Source organism: Nylanderia fulva, unplaced genomic scaffold, assembly GCF_048542155.1.
Source record: "Nylanderia fulva isolate GAGA-0341 unplaced genomic scaffold, ASM4854215v1 Scaffold8, whole genome shotgun sequence".
Lineage (NCBI taxonomy): Eukaryota > Metazoa > Arthropoda > Insecta > Hymenoptera > Formicidae > Nylanderia > Nylanderia fulva.
This window is the reverse complement of record NW_028190916.1, coordinates 896,654-918,843: the sequence shown is the minus strand read 5'-3', so window position 1 is coordinate 918,843 and position 22,190 is coordinate 896,654. Positions and strand designations below refer to the sequence as shown.

The following is a 22,190-nucleotide window of genomic DNA, read 5'->3' as shown; positions in this document are numbered from 1 at the left end:
CAAAAAAATTGAAATTAGTATCGAAAAAAGCTTATGTAGCGTGTCAAATACGTGTTTGAATCAATTAAATAACTAGAAAAGTATCTTATTCTAAAATTAACGAGACAATAATAAAAAACAAGATAATAATAATTATTATTTTACTTATTTGTATTGATATTAAAAATATCTTTGAATAATATAATAAATTTATTTACATTTTTAAGTGTCGTAAAAGTTATAAAAAAATATAAAATTCAAAACATTATCATTTTCTATAATTTACTCGAAATATAGGATTAGATTAAAAAGATTAGTTATATCACACATTAGATAAATCCAAAATACGTGTATAACTTGCTTTATCCTAATATCAAAATTTTTCCTTACATCAAACACGTTTTCAACTATTACCAGTGCGGTCGTGCGTGCTTCAGATGGGTTGGACATAGACTATGGCAATCCTCTTGAGACTTGCAATTCCCAAATGTAATTCTTGGTACTTTTAGGATAGGAAAAAGATACCATAAACGAATACGAAGTAGCTTATTTCTAAATGGAAGTATTTTATTCTTTTAAAAAAGACAAAAATTTGCAAATAAAATTTAGTTAAATATTATTTTATTTTTTAATATGTTATTTTTGCATAGACGCTTAAATACCCGTTTAACAATTTTAGATTATTTATGACAGAAAAAATATATTTGTTAATAAACAAAGTCCGGAAGAGTTCCGCTTAAGTATAGATATTTACATATACGCGCACATATGTCCGTACAAAACTCATTGTTGCCGTTTTGACATCTAATTCTAAAAATTACAAGCATAGCGGTATGTCTTGTGACCTCTTCCTATATAAAAAAAAATTATTCATTCGAAAACAAGTTCCGGAAAAATCATTTTATCATAATATTTTTGTATAGACGCTTAAATACTCGTTTAACAATTTATTACAGTCGACCTTGTGTTTGGTGCCAAAAAATACGAGTTATTCACCAAATTTGTTAGAATCCAGTAATTTAACCTTAATTCAGTTTTATGTTATCTAAATCAAAAAATAAAAATAATTACTGATCATATTTCTAAATTATAAAAATGTATAAATAAATTTAGATAAATAAACGTGCAAAAAAAAATGCGTACATACATTTACAATTAATAATATTATAAAATACTTACATTTTGCTCTATTTTTATACGACTAATCATCTTTTCTTATGCATTTTGTATTTCAATAATGATCATGATGATCTTCATGATTATCTTCTGATATTGGTTGATACATATTGAAGAATGCTATGCACCAAATGCAGAAAAATAGCAATAATAGTAGCCAAGTTATAGTATTAAATCTGTCCCATCCGAAAATAATATGATGGATTGAATTTAGTTGACGTATGTGCTTATTTGATTCCGAACAACAAATTGTTGTACTATTTTGATTGCTCGCCATCACGTCAAATATTCCTATGTTCTTCGACGACTAAGAAAATATTCAAGAAGCAATGTTCAAGATCCACGAAGACCATTAATAAATGGATATCGTATTAAGGAATAAATTAGATTAGATTAGATAACATGTGCTGATAATTTTCAATTGGTGATTGTAAAAAATGTCCATTTTGTAGACATGCGTTTATCTATTAAGGAAAAAAAAATTAATTGAATTAGTATCAGAATATATGTAATAATTATTTTGTGAGATTATTACTAGATTGGCAAATATTAAAGCTAGAATTTAACTCAATATATTACTGTATTTCTTGACTAAATCAAAATTGTTGTATTGATTAATCTCGAAAGATATAATCTACATAATATACAAATACATACATATACAAAAAATATATACATATATAACATATATTATTAGCTGAATTTATACAAAAAGTAATATATTATAATTTATCGTTCAATAAATTATTAAATTTTAGTTTTTTAGAGATATATATTACGAGCAACACTCTGTATTGCTATTATTAGTTTTTTCCCACGCAAATAACCAATATCCGACAGCTGTTCCAACTCCAACGGCGATACAGAGCCAATAGTTATATGTCATAAAAATAAACATGATAAAGTAGCCAAGAACTACCTGAATTACGTGCAAAAACGTTTGAAGGAAATGCACTTTGGAGAACAACAATACACTGTAATAAAGGTGTAATAAATTATGATGAAACTGTAATAATTTTAAAAAATATTAAAGATTACACACACAAATACATACTTTCTGGATTCCCTCTGGTTCTTCTTAAAAATTTCCGTGCGCGCGAAAAGATATTCGCTGCAATGCATACGAACGCATGATTGAGACTGCACGTATTTATGCGTACTTAATATTTCACTCACCGGTAAGATTTTAATCCTTCATATAATGTAGTTAAGAGAATAATTCCAATGACGGAGCTAATCATTCCTGACACATCATTAATGTACCAGCCATTAAACAGAATCGTCTCCACGACGCCGCCATGGAATGACATTCCCATCTGCATATGCACAATCATCGTAATTGCGATAATCATAAAGAGAACGAATATATACGTACGAAAGGAAGACACTTACGCCATGCATTTTGTATTAAAATATTACTGACATAAGGTAAGAGAGTCAGCACGGACTATTATGAGATTTTGTCTCATGAAAAATATCACCTTATCAAATTATAGATATCATATCGTATATTTATCATGTTTAAAATTAAAATGCTTTTATCGGAATAAATATTATAATACATAAAATACATATTGCTTTTTCTCATTTTGTATCTATAAATTCTGTTTAATTTTCAAGATGAAATTTGAACTTAAACATTTATTACTAAATTCTCTTTGAGATAATTTCCAATTAATTAATATTAAATATAATGTAGGCATTTTTTTATAAAGACGTTAACCGACGATGAGATTAGCTGATTTACGTGTTTTGTTTGTCGACCTCGTGCCGGGTACTTATTTATTTGTAATATTTATTATTGAAAGCGTTCTGAGCGATCCTTTGTTTGTCGAGAAAACCGAAAACACATCTCTGCGCGATGAACGAAGGTAATTCTGATTGGTCCGATGTTTCGGGTAGGGAAGGTTTTAACACCGGGTATAAATATGCCGACTTTTTGGGAATCGACAGACAATAGAGAACCGAACAGAACAGATCATATCTCTCTTCTTCGAAACATCGAACGACGGCGAAAACGGCAAGATACGGCTCTGAAGAATTGTCGACGTGAAGACGTGTAATATTCACAATTGCACATTATACATACATATACATACTATCATTTTGCGTTGGAATAAATTAAACCTTTGGCCTATCCATTGAAACACGATATCCTAATCGAAACGGTGAGAGAAACATTCTACTTCTCTCTCTCACGCCCATCAGACGCCTACAATAAATAACAATATATGCAGTAATAATAATTATTATTATAATTATATATCAAAATATCAAGCTAAAAAACAATACATGAACAATGTTCAACCTTATAAAAAAATGATTAAAAAAGAGATTGTTTACTTTACTTTACGGCATCACTAAAAATAGCACGTTGTGTAATTTGTATTATCTTTTTTTATTTTTCGTCATACATAAAAGAAATATTATACTGTCTCTATTTTTCGAAAAAAATCATAAAGTTTCACGTATTCGATTCAAATATGTTATGTTTGTATCAATTTTTCTTTTATGGGGATTTTAAAATATGTATGGCGTCACCAGCTGTGCGCTGTACAGTTTCCGACTAAAAAAAACCCAGATTCAAAAGGGTAACAAAATATTAAAGATATATCAATTTTATTAATTTCTGTTATTCACTTTTTATTGTGCAATTTTTAATATATATAATATAAAATTTTCATGCGTTCACAAAAACTAATAAAAAAACTGATCACGTGATTTATTATAAAAACCCAGGTTTTCTTCGATAAATAGCAGTTGAAAGTTACAGAGTGCATGTAATATCTGTAAAGTAATACGTTGCTAAATAATTTCTAAAACGTGCAATTTCATTCTGTATTAATAATAAATTTGATCACGAAGAGCAATTACGATTATTAAAAAGTTCCTATTTCTATACTATCCATCGATGCTTTTATGTGTGAACATTTTCTCGGGTAAAATTCAAGTTTAAAATTGCAACGTCATGATGATGCATGTTGCTCGTGGTTACATACGCTGGACGAGTGGAAATCGATGAGTAGATTCGATTCGTGTCGCGACTACGTGATATCGCATCGGTGCGGCGAGCTAAATCCCTCCTGGCTCCCGGTCGTGAAGGGCCAAAGAGTTCTGGATGTTAAGTAAATCGATTTCTCCCCTTTCTCTCCGGTTTTCTCCCCCAAGTGCATACGCCACTAGCACAGGCCACCCCTTACCCACTCGACGATCAGCCAAGATGCCTGCCCTGCGTGAACGAGACGAGCGCAACCTGTGGCTGATCCTGACCGGCGCGGCACGGCGCGTCACTCTCTCTGCTCCGAAAATTCAGCCACGCTCGATCCTCAAAGCGCTCCGACTTCTCAGTGCCATTCCTACCGTGCGGCCGTCTGCGTCGTCAGCTTGTTGCCGAGGAAAACCCCGGCCCGTCGACGTGCGCAACGTGCGAATCATCGTCGACGGCGGCGATGCGCGTCGGATGCGGGTGCATCATCATCGCTACTACGAGGGACAGATCGCGCGCGGAGCGTAGCGACGCAATCTCGGGGGATGATTGCGAGGGATGCCGAGAGCTGTCGCGCTGAAACTTTCATTTTTACGATACAGCGATCGCAAGCTTAACGAGTTGACCGCATATGGCAACGGAGTGCGAAAAAAGGATTGATACTGTCGAGGAAAGAGGTGACGGCTAGACCGCGAGTGAAAAAGAACTGCGTTTCTCGATGAAGAATGTGTAATTAGCGACGTTTTGTGATTGGCCATGATGAACAACATCGGCGAGAGTTCTTCTCACATCGGATGTCGGATATTGCTCTGATCGATGTTGCATGCAAGAGAAAGGTAAGTTTCTTTTTCTCTTTTCTTGTGTAGTTTATGTTGATTTAATGTTAAATGTGAATCGTGTTATATGTAAGATGCATACAAAATTTCTATTGCGATATGTTATGCAAAATCAGTGAGTGCATAAATAACTAGTTCGTAATCAACTCGTTCGTAATTAAATTGATTATCATGGAATTACAACACTTATTCGTGTGAGATAGTATTTTGCATTTATTAGCGTTCTTATCCAAGGATATCTCTTGCTAAAGAGTTAATATTCTGTTACGAGATACTCTGTTAAAAGAGATTGCAGCTTCTTAAATATACAATACACGTATATTTGCATTTGCATATAATCATCATAAAATTGAAAATTTTGATTTATTTTTATAACAATATAAATCCCTAAATTAAATATATAAACACAATTAAAGTAGACATCTAAATAAAGTTAATACATGTATATTCAGTTAAAATATTCAGTTAACTTTCATGGATTGTATTTACACACAAAAAATTGAAATAAGTATATCTATTTCTTAAGAATATTAATTTTCTAATTCTCATATATATGTGCATAAATATTGAAAATGTATAAGATAAACTTTTTAATTACTTATATTATTACAGTTAATAATTTTAATTTTGTTATAATTTGATTATATATGTTATATGTTATAATTTATCTTATAATTCCAATTGATTTTTAATTCTTATTATTATTTTAATATTTGCAAATACATTTAAAAAAATTCGAGAAACTAGTAACTTGTTGAAAATTACTTTCGCTCCAAAATTATATCTTTCTATATTTTTTTGATAAAGTCCAAGCTGTCCAAGACAATATTTTATACAATGCAATACTAAACAAAACAATTTTCTAACGCAAGACTATTTACGTAACAAGTTAGATGAAAACCATTATTACCACATACATGTTCGTAATAATTAGCATAAGTCGGAGCATAATTGCTTTATAATATAAGTATGCTGTCTTCTAAGCTGGGCAATAGAGCCAAGGAAACGAAACGAAAAATTAATTAAACGGAACTGTATCTCAATTTGAGATCCCAAAGTTCCACATATAAATTAATTTCGAAACTTACATATGGAGAAATAAGCGAGAAAAATATAGGTCCGAAAAGTCGCTGAAGCGGGAATCGAACCCGCGTCTTTCACTTTCCGGGCGACTGCTCTTACCAACTAAGCTATTCAGACCCTTTCGATCCTATATTTTTCATTTGCCTTTTTAGTAGATGTTAGTAAATACCGCCGTGATTAGCCCAAGGCGTGAATAAACTCAGAAATAAATATTTTTATCGGCTCTCAATATAAATAATATAAGTATGCTGTCTTCTAAGCTGGGCAATAGAACCAAGGAAACGAAACGAAAAATTAATTAAACGGAACTGTATCTCAATTTGAGATCCCAAAGTTCCACATAAATTAATTTCGAAACTTACATATGGAGAAATAAGCGAGAAAAATATAGGTCCGAAAAGTCGCTGAAGCGGGAATCGAACCCGCGTCTTTCACTTTCCGGGCGACTGCTCTTACCAACTAAGCTATTCAGACCCTTTCGATCCTATATTTTATAATAATTGCTTTATGTTTCGCGTACAGACCTTGACACAGTATCATACTACGTCCATTTACAATAACATTTAAAAACTTTAATACGTTCTGATAATTTTGTACTTTATTTAGTATTGCTCGACAGCAAAAAATAAGTCACTTGTATATTATATGTCATTTGTTCGTAGATATGTATTTTATATTAAAAGAATTATCAAATATATGTTATTTATAAAATATATAATTATATATAATTAATAAACAGTTTCAAATTTTAATTATTGTATTTGAATGTTTATGCAAAGAAAGAATATAATCAATTAAATAGAACAAAGATAACACAAGTCATTTTACTATAATATAATTGAAAACATTATACTAAAGTACATATAAATGTACGAAGTTTATCAAAATTACAAAGAAAGACTCTAAAATGTTTTGTTATAAATATTTTTCTCATTTTTTTTTACTTTTAGTTCTTGTTATGAATAAATATTTATTCTGAAAGTATTGATCCAATAATGAAGCTTGACAAAAATAACTCATCTTTTCCCTCTGTTGCAATAATTTTTTCGAAACAGCTTTATTAAACTTACGAGGAAATTATATAATGACATAATACTCAATTATGTTGCAGATTTAAATTGGTTGGATGTGTAGCGACCTTTCACAAAGAGAAATATATTAGCATCGTATTTAAAGCTAGTCAACGATATCGGATATGCAATAGAAGACTGATTTATTATTATAATTTATAAAAAAAATACATCCACATTGTGAGCTTCTTATAATTACGTGGCATTATACAAAGCTATATATTTGATTCAGAAAGAAATAAAACTTCCGGATATAACGCGATCTTATAATAGATCTTTCTACTTTAAAACAACAAAAGACCACGTATAAAGAAAGTATATGGAATATTATTAATTTTTATTAAATTGCTGCACTACCTCAGTGACAACAAGCATATTTGATTGCATTTGCCAGAGCATCACATTCGTCGGACATTTTTATATAAAACCTCTCATAGTGACGAAGTAAAGTTGGTTGTTCATTCCGGTAAACGCAACATATCGCAATATTGGGACCAATGCACATGCTATCGATATAAAATGTTCGTATATGTACAGGCATAAATTTGCCGAAGTAAGCCTTACCTGAGAGCTACGATTAGCGAAAGTAGCGATATAATTTTCGACATGAGCATTACATCCAGTATAAGAAAAGAACGATCGATACCGTTGTGAAGACGGGAGTATTTAAAGATGGCAGAAAAGGTCTACAGTTTCTACGTTTATTATCTTATAAGTGTATGATGCGAAGATAATTATAAGGCGCCAATTATTAGCGCAATCTTGAGATATGTCACTTGACAAACAAAGAATCTTGAGAAACAGAAGAAGCTTCTTCCGTGCATAGTTCCGATTTTGCCGAATAGTAAATCGGCAAAATAAAAGAGGAGATAGAAAAGTAGAAAGAAAATGCCGAAAGGAAGTTCAGGAAAAGATAGCAGTGAGAATATCCAACTAGAGCCCTTATCTAGGACCTCTAGGCAAAACGAATCTGCGGACACCACAGAAGACGTAAAAGAACCACTAAGACGTAAAACATGTGATTTAGGTATGTATGATAAAATGTATTATTTTGCTAAGTCTTATTAAGCTTTTATTGCATGTAAATATTTTAATGTATGTATATGTTCACGCGTTTAATATGTGCTTATGTGAAATGTATTATAATACATAATATATAAAAATATATATAAATTATAATATATAAAAAAAATTTGCGCTGTGTCCATCAAAACACAACTGATGAAAAACAGACTTTTATTAAAAAAACAAAAATTATAAAATAAATTTTATTGATAATTTGTGTATAAATAATAAGATTGTATGTATTAAGATTATGAATTGCATAATTTTTGAAGAAAAATTATTAGTTTAAAAATTATGCTATGTATGTGTTATCTATGTATGTGTTGTATATTTGTGATTATCAATATATATATTATATATAGATTCAATTATATATACGATTCGGCGTACTTACTTGTGTAAATCAAGTTCTCATTTTAATGGAAATCAAATTTGGAATATTCTGAATATATGTAGATGAATTTTGATATAAATGTAATTTAAGGATAGCTCTCTTCGATTCTCTCGCGTGTTCACTTAAACTTGTATGCATTCAAATTCGCAAATTGATGTTCTTCGTAACTAGCTCACTATGCAAAACTTTCCAAATTTACTTCCGAAAATCTAAAGATAGATATATTATCTTAAGAAAAAAGATTAGCTTTGCGATCTTTTCATAGTATAAATTAGTACTGAATTTTTTCTTATAGCCTGTGTATTTAATTCATTACCCAAAGAAGAATTTATTACGCGCAACTAATAATACATATTACAAAGTTAAAGTGACTAAGAAAGTTAAAGTGAAAAAGATTGATATAAAAACGCCGAATCTTTTGAGACGCGTAAAACTTCAACGAACATATTCTAGTCAGAAAGTTCATGAATGTTTCATTGTGTTTCGTCTACTGTCGCGGAACCCGTTTAACCAGATACAAAATATATTTGGTAGCAATGCGAGACTCACGACGACCAAGGGAAATATCTGAATAATTTACTTTGTACAATACGTATCTTTTTTGCAATTGAAAGATTTAATCGTAAGGAAAGAGCGAGGATAAAAGCACAAAGGGTCATAAGTTCAAAAGTTCAGCTATTCATAGACACTCTCTCCCCATCAATATTCGTCAATATTTAAATTCTACTTTGCATATTATTAGCTTTTAAACATTGGCAGATATCGTGAATGTGTAATTTTAGAAGCGTCGTAAACTTTTAATTCACATAAAGGTAGTTCTTTTATATTTTAATCACATCGATAAATAAATCGATAAATTCTTTGCCATATAGTTGCCATGTTATAAAAGTTTAATAATTTATATTTTATTGTCCTTTTTTATTAGCTACTCTTGATATGAAAAAATCTAAGATATTCTATAATATATAAATCTAATATATAACTCTATAAATCTTCTATAACAAAATTCGAAACTTAGAAAGTTTTTAAAGGAGATAGAGAATTCAGTATATACAAATGAAGAACCTTTTGTCTGTGATTCGATTTTATAGCTTGTACTAGCAATTTATTATGTATGCTGCAGTTTATCCTATTTAAATTAACTCAGCCAGTATTCTCGCCTTTGCGGTTTTTTTTATAAAATTAATTTAGTTCTAGATAAAAGATAAAAGACATATGGTTTACGCTTAAAAAATTGAATCTTTTCCTGAAAATATTGTCTCCTTTTATTCTAATACGAAAAATTTAATTTTTTCTAGGTTAATTTTCTCTAAAATTAAGTCGCAACTCATAAAAAATGCTTCTTTCCAAACGAAAAGCACAAATGTTATTTCAGTAGACTGAACGTAATATGATTGTGAGAGGGGTTGCGTAGAGAAAAGAAAATCGATACGATACCCCTCTAACGAATTCTGATCCATTCGTACATAACTGGCCTTCGAATTTGATCTCTCGAAAAGAGTCTATTTTCATATATAATGTAATTATGTATATTACACACTCGTTTTTCTTTTTACATAACATTTGCAACAATCTCTATTATTTATTACAACTTAAAATTATAAAAGATACAAAAATGAAAGTACATTCATATATACAACATTATTAAGTATCCATTGCACATTTCAATACGTATTAGAATATAAATTAAGAAAAATTATTACTATTGGAAAAATTAGTTCTTTTAAAATTAAAATATTAAAAATTGTTGAATTATAAATAATTTTAAAAATTAAAACATTTTTCGTAATTTGAAAACATAATTCTATACAGAATTCTTCGAATTTCTGTATGCATGTCGTAATGTCAAAAGTATATTTCTCTTGATCTAGGGCGGGATAAAAAAGTAAAACTCTTGTGCACGCCATCACGAACCTTAATTGAGTTACCCTATCAATATTTCCAAGATTTTAAAGCAAAATGCACGTAAAGAAATGATCTTTTGCTCCTCGAATATGAAATTTTTACCACACTTTAAATGTCTGACATAGTCTTACTTTACTCAAGTAGCAAACAAATATTTATATTATTTTTATAAAATCGGCATTAAATTCATCAAATCTGTAAGATCAATTAGTGCTTATTCTCAAAGGAATTAAAAAAAAAATATCAGATCAGCATATCAACATAAATTCTCATGATATCCAGCCAGTAAAAAAGTTGCAGTAAAAAACAAATACACGTATTACGGTTAACTGCTTCCACGACTGATACCAATACCACAGAAGGGTTGCAGAGGGTGAATCACGGATGGCGCCACCGTGATGGCCATCCACCCTTGACTGACGAGGACCCAGCAAAACCACCCCCGCTACCAAAGCAATCCGCCACCAGGGGGTTTGGAAAGTCGCCATTTCTGCCTAACTCTGCAGTAGCTATATCCAACGCTTTAATGCCAATGAAATGTCAAGGAATGTCGCGCGTTATAGACTCGCCGATGGTGTCGGGCTACTTGGTTCGGGTCTTATAAGCTCGCGGACCGATAATTTCCCGCGGTTATTGCCGGCAATAGTGTTCACGGAGTCCTGATTCTGGTCGTGTTTGGTGCGTCAGAAACGCCTGCGTTACGCACGAATAAGCGCATCCACGCCAATCGAGTGCCGTGAACTTACGCGGCTCACACGCCGTGTTTCACCCCTTGGTGTTGCTCCCTTGAAGGATCTCGCGCATTCGTGTCTCGCGCGCGCTATCGATGATCCATCGATAGAGGATTGAGATTATCGATTGCGATCTGTTAAAAGTTGCATTTACAAAAAAGGTGAACGCGGTCAAACGCGGTCACACTGTTCCATTTTATTGGCACAACGATCGAATTTTCCGATAGCAAATTTCATAAATTTTGAGCCGATCATAATTGATGCGATTCGAACGACTCTAGCATCTGGGAGTATTTGCCGGTGAATCAAATTTTTAACGCCGTCCATTAAAATCAAAATTCTCGATTATCGGAGTCTTTAATCTTGAAGACACGCTCGAGTGGCGAGAGCCCAATCAAGGGAGAAGCTACGAAACGACAATCAAGCGTCCACACGAATACTGGCTGAACAGAGAGAACCGCTTATAAAAGTCGCCTATGCCTCGAAAGACGGTCAGGTAAAAGAACTCGTTCATCGGAGACCGCCGAATCGGTTCGCGATGAGCGAGCAGGATGTGGACGATGTTGCTTTTCTGACAGGTGAGATCCTCTAGATAGCTAGCTCGAAATTAGAATGCAATCGCGTGTCCTTTTAATGTGTCCGTCGTCTCTTTGATATTTTTAGCTCGCGTCTGCGTTACACAATCCCTTTTGCATAAGAATGGGTCGACTATATGGCCGATTCGCAACCCTCCGAGCTGCGAATAGGCTATACAAGAAACACGTGCGTACGATCAATAAGAGGGACGCTTCCTATGATCCCGCGAATTAAAACGCGCCCACCTCGTTCTCGGCCACGCTTGTATCACAACCTTTGCTGACCGTTTATTGAGACCCGCTTATTGACAACAAAAATAGATACAATGTTTAAAATATATATAATATTGTATTCTAAAATATACGTAAAATATACGTAATATTATTTAGTGATACATATTGTGTACATATATTTACATGTAGTATATATATGTGCGCGACTATGTAATAAAATATTGCAAAAGTATATACATGACAACTTCCTATTTTAAATAGTTCGTTCCTTCTCTTGAAGAAGTTTATTTTTAAAATACAACTTTTATAATATAACGACTGAATTAATTTCTAACATAAAAGGAACAAGAAAGTTCCTTATTTTTTAGTCTGTTGGAATATTCAAAAGTAATAAGCTTATGCTAAATATATTATTTGATATGATGTTTTACGTAAAAATGTAGAAAATATTAAGACATGTACACACATAAAAAGTTATTTTTTTAGTTTCAAAATTTACACAATTTTTAAATTACTTTTAAAATAATTATAAGAACATAAATATAGAGCCAAATCTATATACAACGTATTTATATTTTTTTTCTTTATTCTTTTTACTACAATATATAAAGAATAAGTAGTAAAAAATTTCTGAAAAGTTTCTGAAAATTTGCAATAATAAATATAATAAAGAAAAAAATAACTACTTTACTTATATTTAAAGTATGTAGAAACAATATATTCTAACATAATATATAATAATTTACCCTCTCTTTATTTATATATATTTACTAAATTTTATAAATACTTTTAATAAATACTTAAATAGCATAAATTATTTTAAATATAAGTAAATATATAAAAAATACAGTATGTTAAAAATATTATCGGTCTCATTTTCATAAAATGCAAACCAAGTACACTAGCGTTATTATGCGTAGCCGTTCAGCAATTTAAAATTCAGGTCAAGACTGTAGCTATGAGAAAACCGAACTTATTGTATGTGCGCGCGTCAAAGTATCACACTTTAGAGTCCGCGATACTCTCGAATATAATATATAAATTAATTTAATTCTATGCAGATAAATACAAATTTTTAAAATTTACAATAATATAAGATAATAAAAATTAAAAATATATTAAAATATTTATCTCTATTTTGTATTTATTATCTCGATCTATACAAAAATAAAAAAATCACCTAATAAACAGAAATTATTAAATTTGTGATTAATAGTTACGTGTAAAATTTATTTAATCAATTATTGAATAAGTCATTATAACAACGTAATGAGTATAACGTAATGCTGCTAGAACGTTGATCTTTTTTTTAGGAAATTCTTTGTTTCAGGAGATAGCAATGCAGGCTTACACAGACGAAATTTTTACGAGCGTGCAAATGAAGTCGTTAGATGTTCTGAAAGAAAAACTTACTGTGTACTTTGTGTCTGTTGTTTGGTACTTCTCATTACGTCACTTATCATTGCCTTGGCGCCTTTACGAAATGGTATTTAAATGTCAAGCCTTTATTGTCACTCAAATGTTATCTATAAATTTAATTAAAAAAAGTAATTATTAATTTTTTTAGGCTGCACTTGTTCCGAAGAAGAGTCCCGTAAAATTGTAGATGATGAAGAGAGCGCCGTGCCTCGAATGGACAATGGAGAGGTGCGCATGTTTCTATCTATTATCACATAAAAACATTAATAATAACAATATTAAAGTTACATACATTTTGTTCCATATATTTTTGTAAAATTTTATGTATACATTGTTTAAATTAAACTTTATTAACCGATCAAATTAAACTTATTAACTGATCAAGAATGTCATAAAATTTTAAAAATTTATTTATCTATGACTTATGACATAATTATAAAAATTAACAAATTAAGAATTCGCGGTTTAGAATATATATGTTTGAACATATGTTAAAATGAGAGACAAACATATATATACGATGTAGCATAACGGAAAATCAATCAACAGATATATTTTATTTGTGACAGTAGATATCTCTTTCTGCTTATTAATAATTCATATTTCATAATAATTTATTCACGCATACAGATTATCGAATATAATGAAAAATCTTGCAGGTGTTTCCATGGGATGACATAAGATTACCTTCATTCGTGCATCCTACTAGGTACAATATTACTATGCATCCAAATCTTACCACTTTAGAATTTAGAGGTAAATATAAATACAGCTCTATGTTGCAACAAGAAACTCATTTTCTTTCTTCTTATATTTAATAAATTCATTGTTTGTTCTCATTTGCAGGACAAGTCGCGATCGAATTCTATGTCGATGAAGAGACCAAATTTATTGTCTTCCATAGTAAAAATTTGACAATACAGGAACAGGTAAGTCATAATTTGAGAGTTATGATGTTATGTCAATGTTCTTGTTTTAATTTTCGAGAATCGGCTTTCAGATAGTCAAAGGCGGCGAAGAATATATGAAAATTGGGAAATTACTCGAGTATCCGAAACGTGAGCAGTTGTATCTGGAATTGAAGGAAAACAAATTTCAAAAAAGAACCAATTATACGCTATTCATGAGGTTCAATTCAACGCTGAATTCCACTGATTTTAAAGGATTCTATGTCAGCAGCTATCTTATCCCTGGAAAAGAACAGAAGTAATTGCGAAATTAATCATTCTCTTTCTCAAATGCTGCATATATATGTATACATCATTCGTATGAGTTGCTAAATTTTTTTTTCAATCTTTAGATATATAGCGACAACTTACTTTGTGCCGACATACGCGCGCATGGCCTTTCCATGTTTCGACGAGCCACAATTTAAAGCCAAATTTAAGATATTGATATACAGAGACAGATTCCATATTTCGTTATGCAACATGCCAGTGATAAATACTGAGGAAGCCGGATTTTACATGGGACAAAATCTCGTAAGTGTGCATTTTCTTTTCATAATGACGCAATTTAACGTGGCACAAAGCACGTTTGATCAATATTTTAAAAGTGTTATTAATTTTTTCTTACTATCAATCGTAAATATGACAGTTCACGTCATATTGCAATTATGATATTGCCTGCGAGCATTGCATTTACATCAACCTGATCTAGAATAATACTACTTCTCAGTTACGTGACGAATTTCAAGAATCTGTGGAGATGTCAACGTACTTGGTAGCCTTTGTGGTATGCGAATTTAAAAGTGATTTCGCATTAACCAAGAGAAATACGTCTGTGAGCATGTACGCGCCAGCGCACATACTTCCGCAAACAAAGTATGCCATGATTACTGCCGCTCGTATTATGGATTACTTTGAATCTTTCTTCGGCATACCTTATCCTTTGCCAAAGCAAGGTATACGCTCTTCATACAAAGTATAAAATAACGTAAAAATTATTTATATATATATTTTTAAATATATATCATATTTGATGAGATTCATATTTTTCTATCCTTTATTATTCTCAATTTATTACCTTTATTATTATTATCATCTCAATTATTATTTATTTATTAGATCTGATAGCAATTCCCGACTTTGTGCCTGTTGCAATGGAAAATTGGGGCCTAATTATGTTCCGAGAATCATTTTTGATATACAATCCACAAAACACATCTACCGAAACACAAGAATATATGACTGTTCTTATGGCTCACGAATTGGCTCATCAATGGTTTGGCAATCTCGTTACGATGAAATGGTGGAACGATGTCTGGTTGAATGAAGGAGCAGCAACCTTCCTCGAATACAAAGCCGTAAATCACATTTTACCGGAATGGGGCATGATGGATTTACTCATTTTATACAAAACGCAACGAGCGCTCGAACTCGATGCTCTGGCCAATAGTCATCCAATAAGTGTACCCGTTGAAAATCCTATTGACATAGAAAGCATATTCGACGCAGTTAGCTATTATAAAGGCGCTTCAATTCTTTACATGCTAGAAGGAGTTTTATGCGAGAGCGTTTTCAAACGCGGATTAAACGATTATCTAAATTTACACGCATACGGAAACACAGAGACCAACGATCTGTGGGCGGTTTTCACAAAGCATATGAAGAGTACTAACACATCTGTTAATACTGAGCTTGACGTAAAAGTAAGTATAATGCGTGGGAAATATTATGTCGTACACGAATTTTTACGCATATTTAATAACATTTAAAAAATGTCTACAGACAATAATGAACACTTGGACTCAGCAAATGGGTTTTCCTCTTGTAAATATCATTCGCGAAGGCGATACTATCACAGCGACTCAGAAGAGATTCCTCACTTCACCAGGAGATGATAAAACAAACATTTCGCAGCCCAAATCACCCTTCGACTATAAGTGGTATGTTCCGTTGAATTGTTACACAAACAAAGAGCCTCCGGATCAACTCGAAACGTGGATGAATATGACCAATGGTAATATATTCAGACGATTATGTTAAAATTACATATTTATTCAATGTCACGTATATCGTATTTATTCATTATTATATATTTATTCAGTGTAAAATATATATCATTTTCTTACGCATTTTGACAAAGAAATTAAGACATATTTCATTCACTTAGCATCTTTTGAAATACCGAGCGACGTCGATTACATCAAATGCAACATCAACCAAACCGGCTTTTATCGAGTTAATTATCCGAAGGAGATGTGGATGTCAATCATTAAAACATTAATGAAGAATCATACCAAATTCAGTCCGGCAGATCGAGCGAGTCTCATCGACGATGCTTTTGCACTTTGCGATGCGGGTGAATTGGATGCTTCAATCCCACTGGAACTTTCACTTTATCTTGTCAATGAAACAGATTACGCCCCGTGGGAGACTGCGCTTCGATATTTAAACTTCTGGAAAAAAAGATTAGGGGAGAGTGAAGCATACAAGAGATATATCTTATTCTTTAAAAACCTATTGGGTCCGATCACAAAATACATCGGATGGAAAGATGAAGGATCTCATTTAAAAAAGTTAGTACAGCATTTAAGCATATCATGTTTACATATATGTAAATTTCCAATGATTTACGTAATGAACAAAACATAATTTTAAATCATTTTGTTATATTAATCCAGATTATTAAGAATCACAGTAATGAAATCCGCTATCGAACTAGAAATGGATGATGTTGTGAAGTCTGCAAGAAATCTTTTTAAAGAATGGATATCGAACAGAACACGCATCGCGCCCAACATACGAAATATCGTTTATATGGCAGGTAAGGAAAATATAATATTTGTAATAATAGGAAATATTTACGACATTATAGAAATATATAAATATATATGGCCAAATGCAAATGTATTTATAGGTGTCAAGTTCGGAGAGGAAGCTGATTGGCGATATTGCTGGCAAGTCTATCTTGAGTCACAAATTCAAAATGAAAAGATAATGATGTTGCAAGCTTTAGGCACTGCAATGGATCCTTCGTTACTTAAACTTTATCTTCGCTTTTCACTGAATCGTACGTTAATTAAGGCGCAAGATGTTAATACTATCATAGGATCTGTCGCTGGCAATCCACACGGACATTATCTCGCTTGGCGTCATATTAAAGCTTATTGGCCGCAAATAGAAGACTTATACGTAAATGAATCGCTCTCGATAAGCGATCTTATACGTAACGTCGTTCCCGACTACTTTATCACAGAGTACGATTATCACGAAGTAAGTAGAAGTTTTTTTTTTTAAGTGAATAAGAACAATCGTACTTGGTTTTTTAATTGTGTCGCATTATTTTTAAAAATATTTTATATTATTATTTATTGTATTATTTCTCAGGTTTCGGACTTCTTCAAACAACACGATGTTCGCAGCGGTAAGCGCGCACTGCAACTGAGCTTGGAAATGATAAAGTTTAACATCCACTGGGTGAAAATAAATGCGCAAAGTGTGAATGATTGGCTCGTTCAATATTTCACCGACCTGAATCTTGTGAGTTAACCTCCGCTCGTCAGAAATGGAACAAGAATGAACCGCAACGAGCATTCAGCCATTATGCAACTATGGCCAATTTTTCTACTCGTTCTTATTTATACGCGAAATACTCCTAAGATATACGTGATACAGCCTACGAAAAGTGAGACTCTTGAGGCTTAAAAGGTAAAAAGAATCTCAATCATTATCTTAGATATAAATTTGCAGATCAAAAGCCAACCATTTCCGTCAGCTTTGTTAGGGGATCATCTCCGTCAGGCAAAGCATAGAACTTAAAAGGACAATTCTTGTACGACAAATTATTTTCCTTGAAAAGATACTCTCGCGATTGTACAAAACTCATTATCATAATTTGCCTGTGCTGAAAAGGGTCCCTTAACGAGCATAAATAAAGCCGAATTGTTTATATGTAATACATTATACACCGATTTATATATACGCACTTTCGAAAGTATTTATTTACCGTGCACGCAGCGCGTGCCGCGATCGGATCATTAACAATAAGTATAAAACAAGATAATGAGAGCAGAAACATCGTTGTTCCTAGGGTAGTCGTTAACCTAACGTTTGGCAAATAAGGGCTAACGACGTACGCCTATTGACATCATATAAGCTTTAGTCTCCCAAGTTCACTATATTTTATTATAACAAGAAGCAAATAAATGGAGTAATATTATCTCCACGTGATGTTTAAACTCCATTTCTATAAACCATCCACCAATAAATTATTACTTTGACAGGGAGAGTTGAGCTTGCGGCAAATTTGTCGAAGAAAAAATGCTAATTGTACGGCTTTATTTACAGTCCTTAGATAAGTAAAATTTGCGTGTAAAACTTGCAGTATTTTGCAGACGCGTTTAGAATTAATAGAATTATCATGAATGTACGAGCGATCGTTTCATACGTCTAAGTAAGTAGCATATCAATGTACGGCAAAGAGGCGTGATACGCTAAATTGCTCGGATCTGTGCCTGTGTCTCACAAGCACCGTCCAATGAAAAACGAGACAAGACGATATATAAAAAAAAAATTCGGCCGCGAGTCATATGGAGATGTATGTAAAAAAAGATTGATGTACTCCGTATCGCGTATTCGTATTTGTTAGAGGTTGCTGGAGGCGCAGGATACGTCTCGTATGGAGTTGATTGTTCTCCATGCGAAGTAGTATAAAAATAGAAAATTGGATATTTTATTATGAAGAAGTAAATAAATTTGTATAATCTTAATAACGCTTTATACATATATATAATACATATATGTATGGTGTGCACGTATTAGAATAAGAGAGACGTGTGTCCCGTGTTTGATGAACTACTTTGTAAAAAGTCTAGACGCTAACGCAAAATGTCAACCTTAAACTTATCTAAGAATTCTTAAACATCATTGTTTTAGGCCTTTAATATTGAACAATATTTAATTAAATTACGATATTGCGATTAATGTTCGAAACAATTAAATTTCTGTTATATTTCGATCCGCTTATCATTTTTTGATCGTACAATTAACTGCTTGGACAATAAACGCCGGAAAATAGTGAGATATATTAACGAATATTTAACTATAGTTAATTAATTGCTTTAATTAATTGCTTTAACAATGTAAATTGATTTAACGTTTTATGATTAAGGCTTAGAAATCTAGATGTCTATTGTATAAAACTGAACGCATATATACGGATATACAAAGACTCGAGGATCTGCAAAGTGTTTAACAATTATATAGTTGCAAAACCAATTGTAAAACAAATTCCTGCTTCGATCGGATAATGTCAAATTATCCGCAAACACTCATATGCTATCTGTTCTTATTTTTCTAATATTTTTCACTGCTATTATTAGAAAAGTAATTAACTGAATTTGAAATTTGCGTGTGTTCTTCTAAACATTTTATTAAAATTGAAGCACTTTGTTAGTCAAATAAAACACATGTTAATTGTCACCTTTGAACACATAGGATATGGCGTATTTCTATAGTTTCATACCATAAATCTTTACTGCCATTCGTACTTGCCATTACTATATCCACTACAAAAAATGGCATTCTCTTAATATTTAATAATACTTATAATTATAATATATTTTTATTAAATCAATCTATTAAACGGCGTGTGTAATTCTTCACATTTACAAGATTTACGATTCCATGAGCTAACTAAGGGCACCGCACTTATACATACCAATACACACGTACACAACATCCTAGCACATGGAAAAAAATCTGTAAATATAATGACAACATGAATCATTTCATCGTCCCATTAAGTAGATTTTGACACACTCCAAACGGCGAATTAATGAATCGACGCACAATTAGATCTTACGTGTAAATAGCATATTTTTTCACTAACGGATATTCTCTCTTGTTAAAGAGTTAGCGAATAGTCGCTTCGGGATTTTTAAAGAAGCGTCTGCTCACCGACTTGCACACAAGATGCAAAACAATTGGCCTATTTTAACATTTTTACAACACTCGAAAGTACTCGTGTAAGTGTGTACGTGATTTATTCGTTATTTACATATTTATTGATCAAAATTATAATTGTCATTAGATCTAAATTATTTCTAATAATGATATTCAAATATTATATAAATATATATTTTGTAGTTTGTTAGTTTGCCTTTATTAAATTGTATGCAATATTACTTAATTATTTAAAATTCACTCGATTTCTTGAAACGCAAGAAACTATGCACTCATTACATTTTGGATCTCATTACATGTTTTACTTATAAGTTCTGCGTTCACTTTTGTCGCATTTTTGGCTGTAGATAAGTAAATATTCGTGTAAATTTTTACAGTTTTTATCTAAACAAAGTTAATATCTCTCATCTTTATTTTTTACATCTTTTTGTTAACATGTAACTCTTGTTATAGATTTTCTTTATAAATATTGGATCGATTTTGACTCAATAATAATTTGAATTTTGTGATAATAATTTACTCACGCATTAATCACCGATATATATTTTATGACAATTAATATTAAAGATTTTGGACAGAATTTGACGCAATATCAATTCTTTAAAACTTTGATTATAAGGATAATAACTTGATTATATAAGCATTAATCAACCAATATTTTATAAAAATTGACTAGATAAATGATATGTTATGAACAATAAAGAAAATGATTTAGAATGTTCAAGTTTTATTTTCGTTATGTAGATATGCGACAAATTTCTTTATAGACATTGAGTCTTTTGTGAATTTATTTTTTATTTTGTTTTTTTTTCAGTTTAAATTAAAATTTTGATTTTCTGTAATGTTAAGATTTATATATGGCTGAGAAGAAGCATTGATAAGTACATTCTCCGTTAAAAATGTGTTTCTTACTAAATATATTATTTAAATATTTAATTTATATGCTGGTATAACTCTTTTTATTAAAATTAGTTAAAAATAAATATTTTATTTTTACAAACAATACTTTTCGTCATGATTCATTAGTCTTACGTGAGTGAGTGATTTATCAAAACGGATACCGTCGATGGTTACACAATGTCGATATTTTATTTCTCATTTAAAAAAAATTCCATTATATCAGATTCATTGTATGTAAGACAGAACAAAAAAAAATATAATATATTGAAAGACTGGATACCATAATAATCAAGAGTATATACTTATGTATTTTACGAAATCACGACATAATTGCATCATATAAGAGAACAAAGCTGTCTTATTCTCATATTTATACATATGAATGAATTAATATAACAGTATATTGTATACCGTTCTCAACTGTATTGTTGTCATAGATATTTTGTTGTATAAAAATATGAGATATGTACAAGCATATAAATGAATATATTATATGTTTAACGTACCACAGATGTGTGTGTGATATGTATTTGAGATCCCAATTCATTCAGAGAGAATAATTTAAAACATGATAGATCTGTGAAGAAATCATAGATGAGGAAACCAAGAACATAACTTTTTCTTTTTTAAAAATAGATATAATAAATATTGTAATACTCTGTAATTGATCAAATGCTTAAATAGACCCCTTTACTTTATTGACGAATATCATACTCGACATAAGTACAGTAAAAATTTAGATAGGTATATATTTGCATATTTATATAATAATAATATAAATAAAATATAAATATAATAATAAATAAAATATAAATTACAATTTTATAATCAATTTTCAAAAATATTAATTCGTTTGATAAATTTAAAAGTATGTGTCAAACAATTGTTCTCTTAACTATTACTGCAACAAATTGTTATTGCGTTGCCTA

General features: G+C 31.1%; 2 protein-coding genes across 7 annotated transcripts; one reads left to right on the top strand and one right to left on the bottom strand.

Moving 5' to 3' along the window:
* Positions 1 to 1,716: 1,716 nt before the first annotated feature.
* On the bottom strand, positions 1,717 to 4,612 carry LOC114929522 (high affinity copper uptake protein 1). Of its 3 annotated transcripts, XM_085489136.1 has the most exons (5): positions 4,155 to 4,612; positions 3,255 to 3,367; positions 2,332 to 2,471; positions 2,210 to 2,266; positions 1,717 to 2,129 (listed from the first exon to the last, which is right to left on the bottom strand). In XM_085489136.1, the coding sequence occupies exons 2-5, from the start codon at positions 3,258 to 3,260 to the stop codon at positions 1,931 to 1,933; spliced, it is 402 nt and encodes a 133-aa protein (XP_085345262.1). In that variant the 5' UTR covers positions 3,261 to 3,367; positions 4,155 to 4,612; the 3' UTR covers positions 1,717 to 1,930. The 3 variants fall into 3 exon arrangements, with proteins under 3 accessions (XP_085345262.1, XP_029156927.1, XP_029156926.1); XM_029301094.2 differs by lacking the exons at positions 3,255 to 3,367; positions 4,155 to 4,612 and adding an exon at positions 2,548 to 2,696; XM_029301093.2 differs by lacking the exons at positions 3,255 to 3,367; positions 4,155 to 4,612 and having other exon boundaries at positions 2,332 to 2,540.
* LOC114929517 (endoplasmic reticulum aminopeptidase 1) lies at positions 4,349 to 21,766 on the top strand. Of its 4 annotated transcripts, none has more exons than XM_085489133.1 (15): positions 4,349 to 4,977; positions 7,172 to 8,157; positions 13,368 to 13,520; positions 13,602 to 13,681; positions 14,113 to 14,209; positions 14,300 to 14,382; positions 14,454 to 14,659; positions 14,754 to 14,934; positions 15,131 to 15,356; positions 15,520 to 16,103; positions 16,183 to 16,414; positions 16,568 to 16,973; positions 17,079 to 17,221; positions 17,315 to 17,670; positions 17,785 to 21,766. In XM_085489133.1, exons 2-15 carry the CDS (start codon positions 8,019 to 8,021, stop codon positions 17,944 to 17,946), a joined length of 3,048 nt encoding a protein of 1,015 aa, XP_085345259.1. In that variant the 5' UTR covers positions 4,349 to 4,977; positions 7,172 to 8,018; the 3' UTR covers positions 17,947 to 21,766. The 4 variants fall into 4 exon arrangements, with proteins under 4 accessions (XP_085345259.1, XP_029156919.2, XP_085345261.1 ...); XM_029301086.2 differs by having other exon boundaries at positions 13,365 to 13,520; XM_085489135.1 differs by lacking the exons at positions 4,349 to 4,977; positions 7,172 to 8,157 and adding an exon at positions 10,349 to 11,803.
* The last annotated feature ends 424 nt before the right edge of the window (positions 21,767 to 22,190 follow it).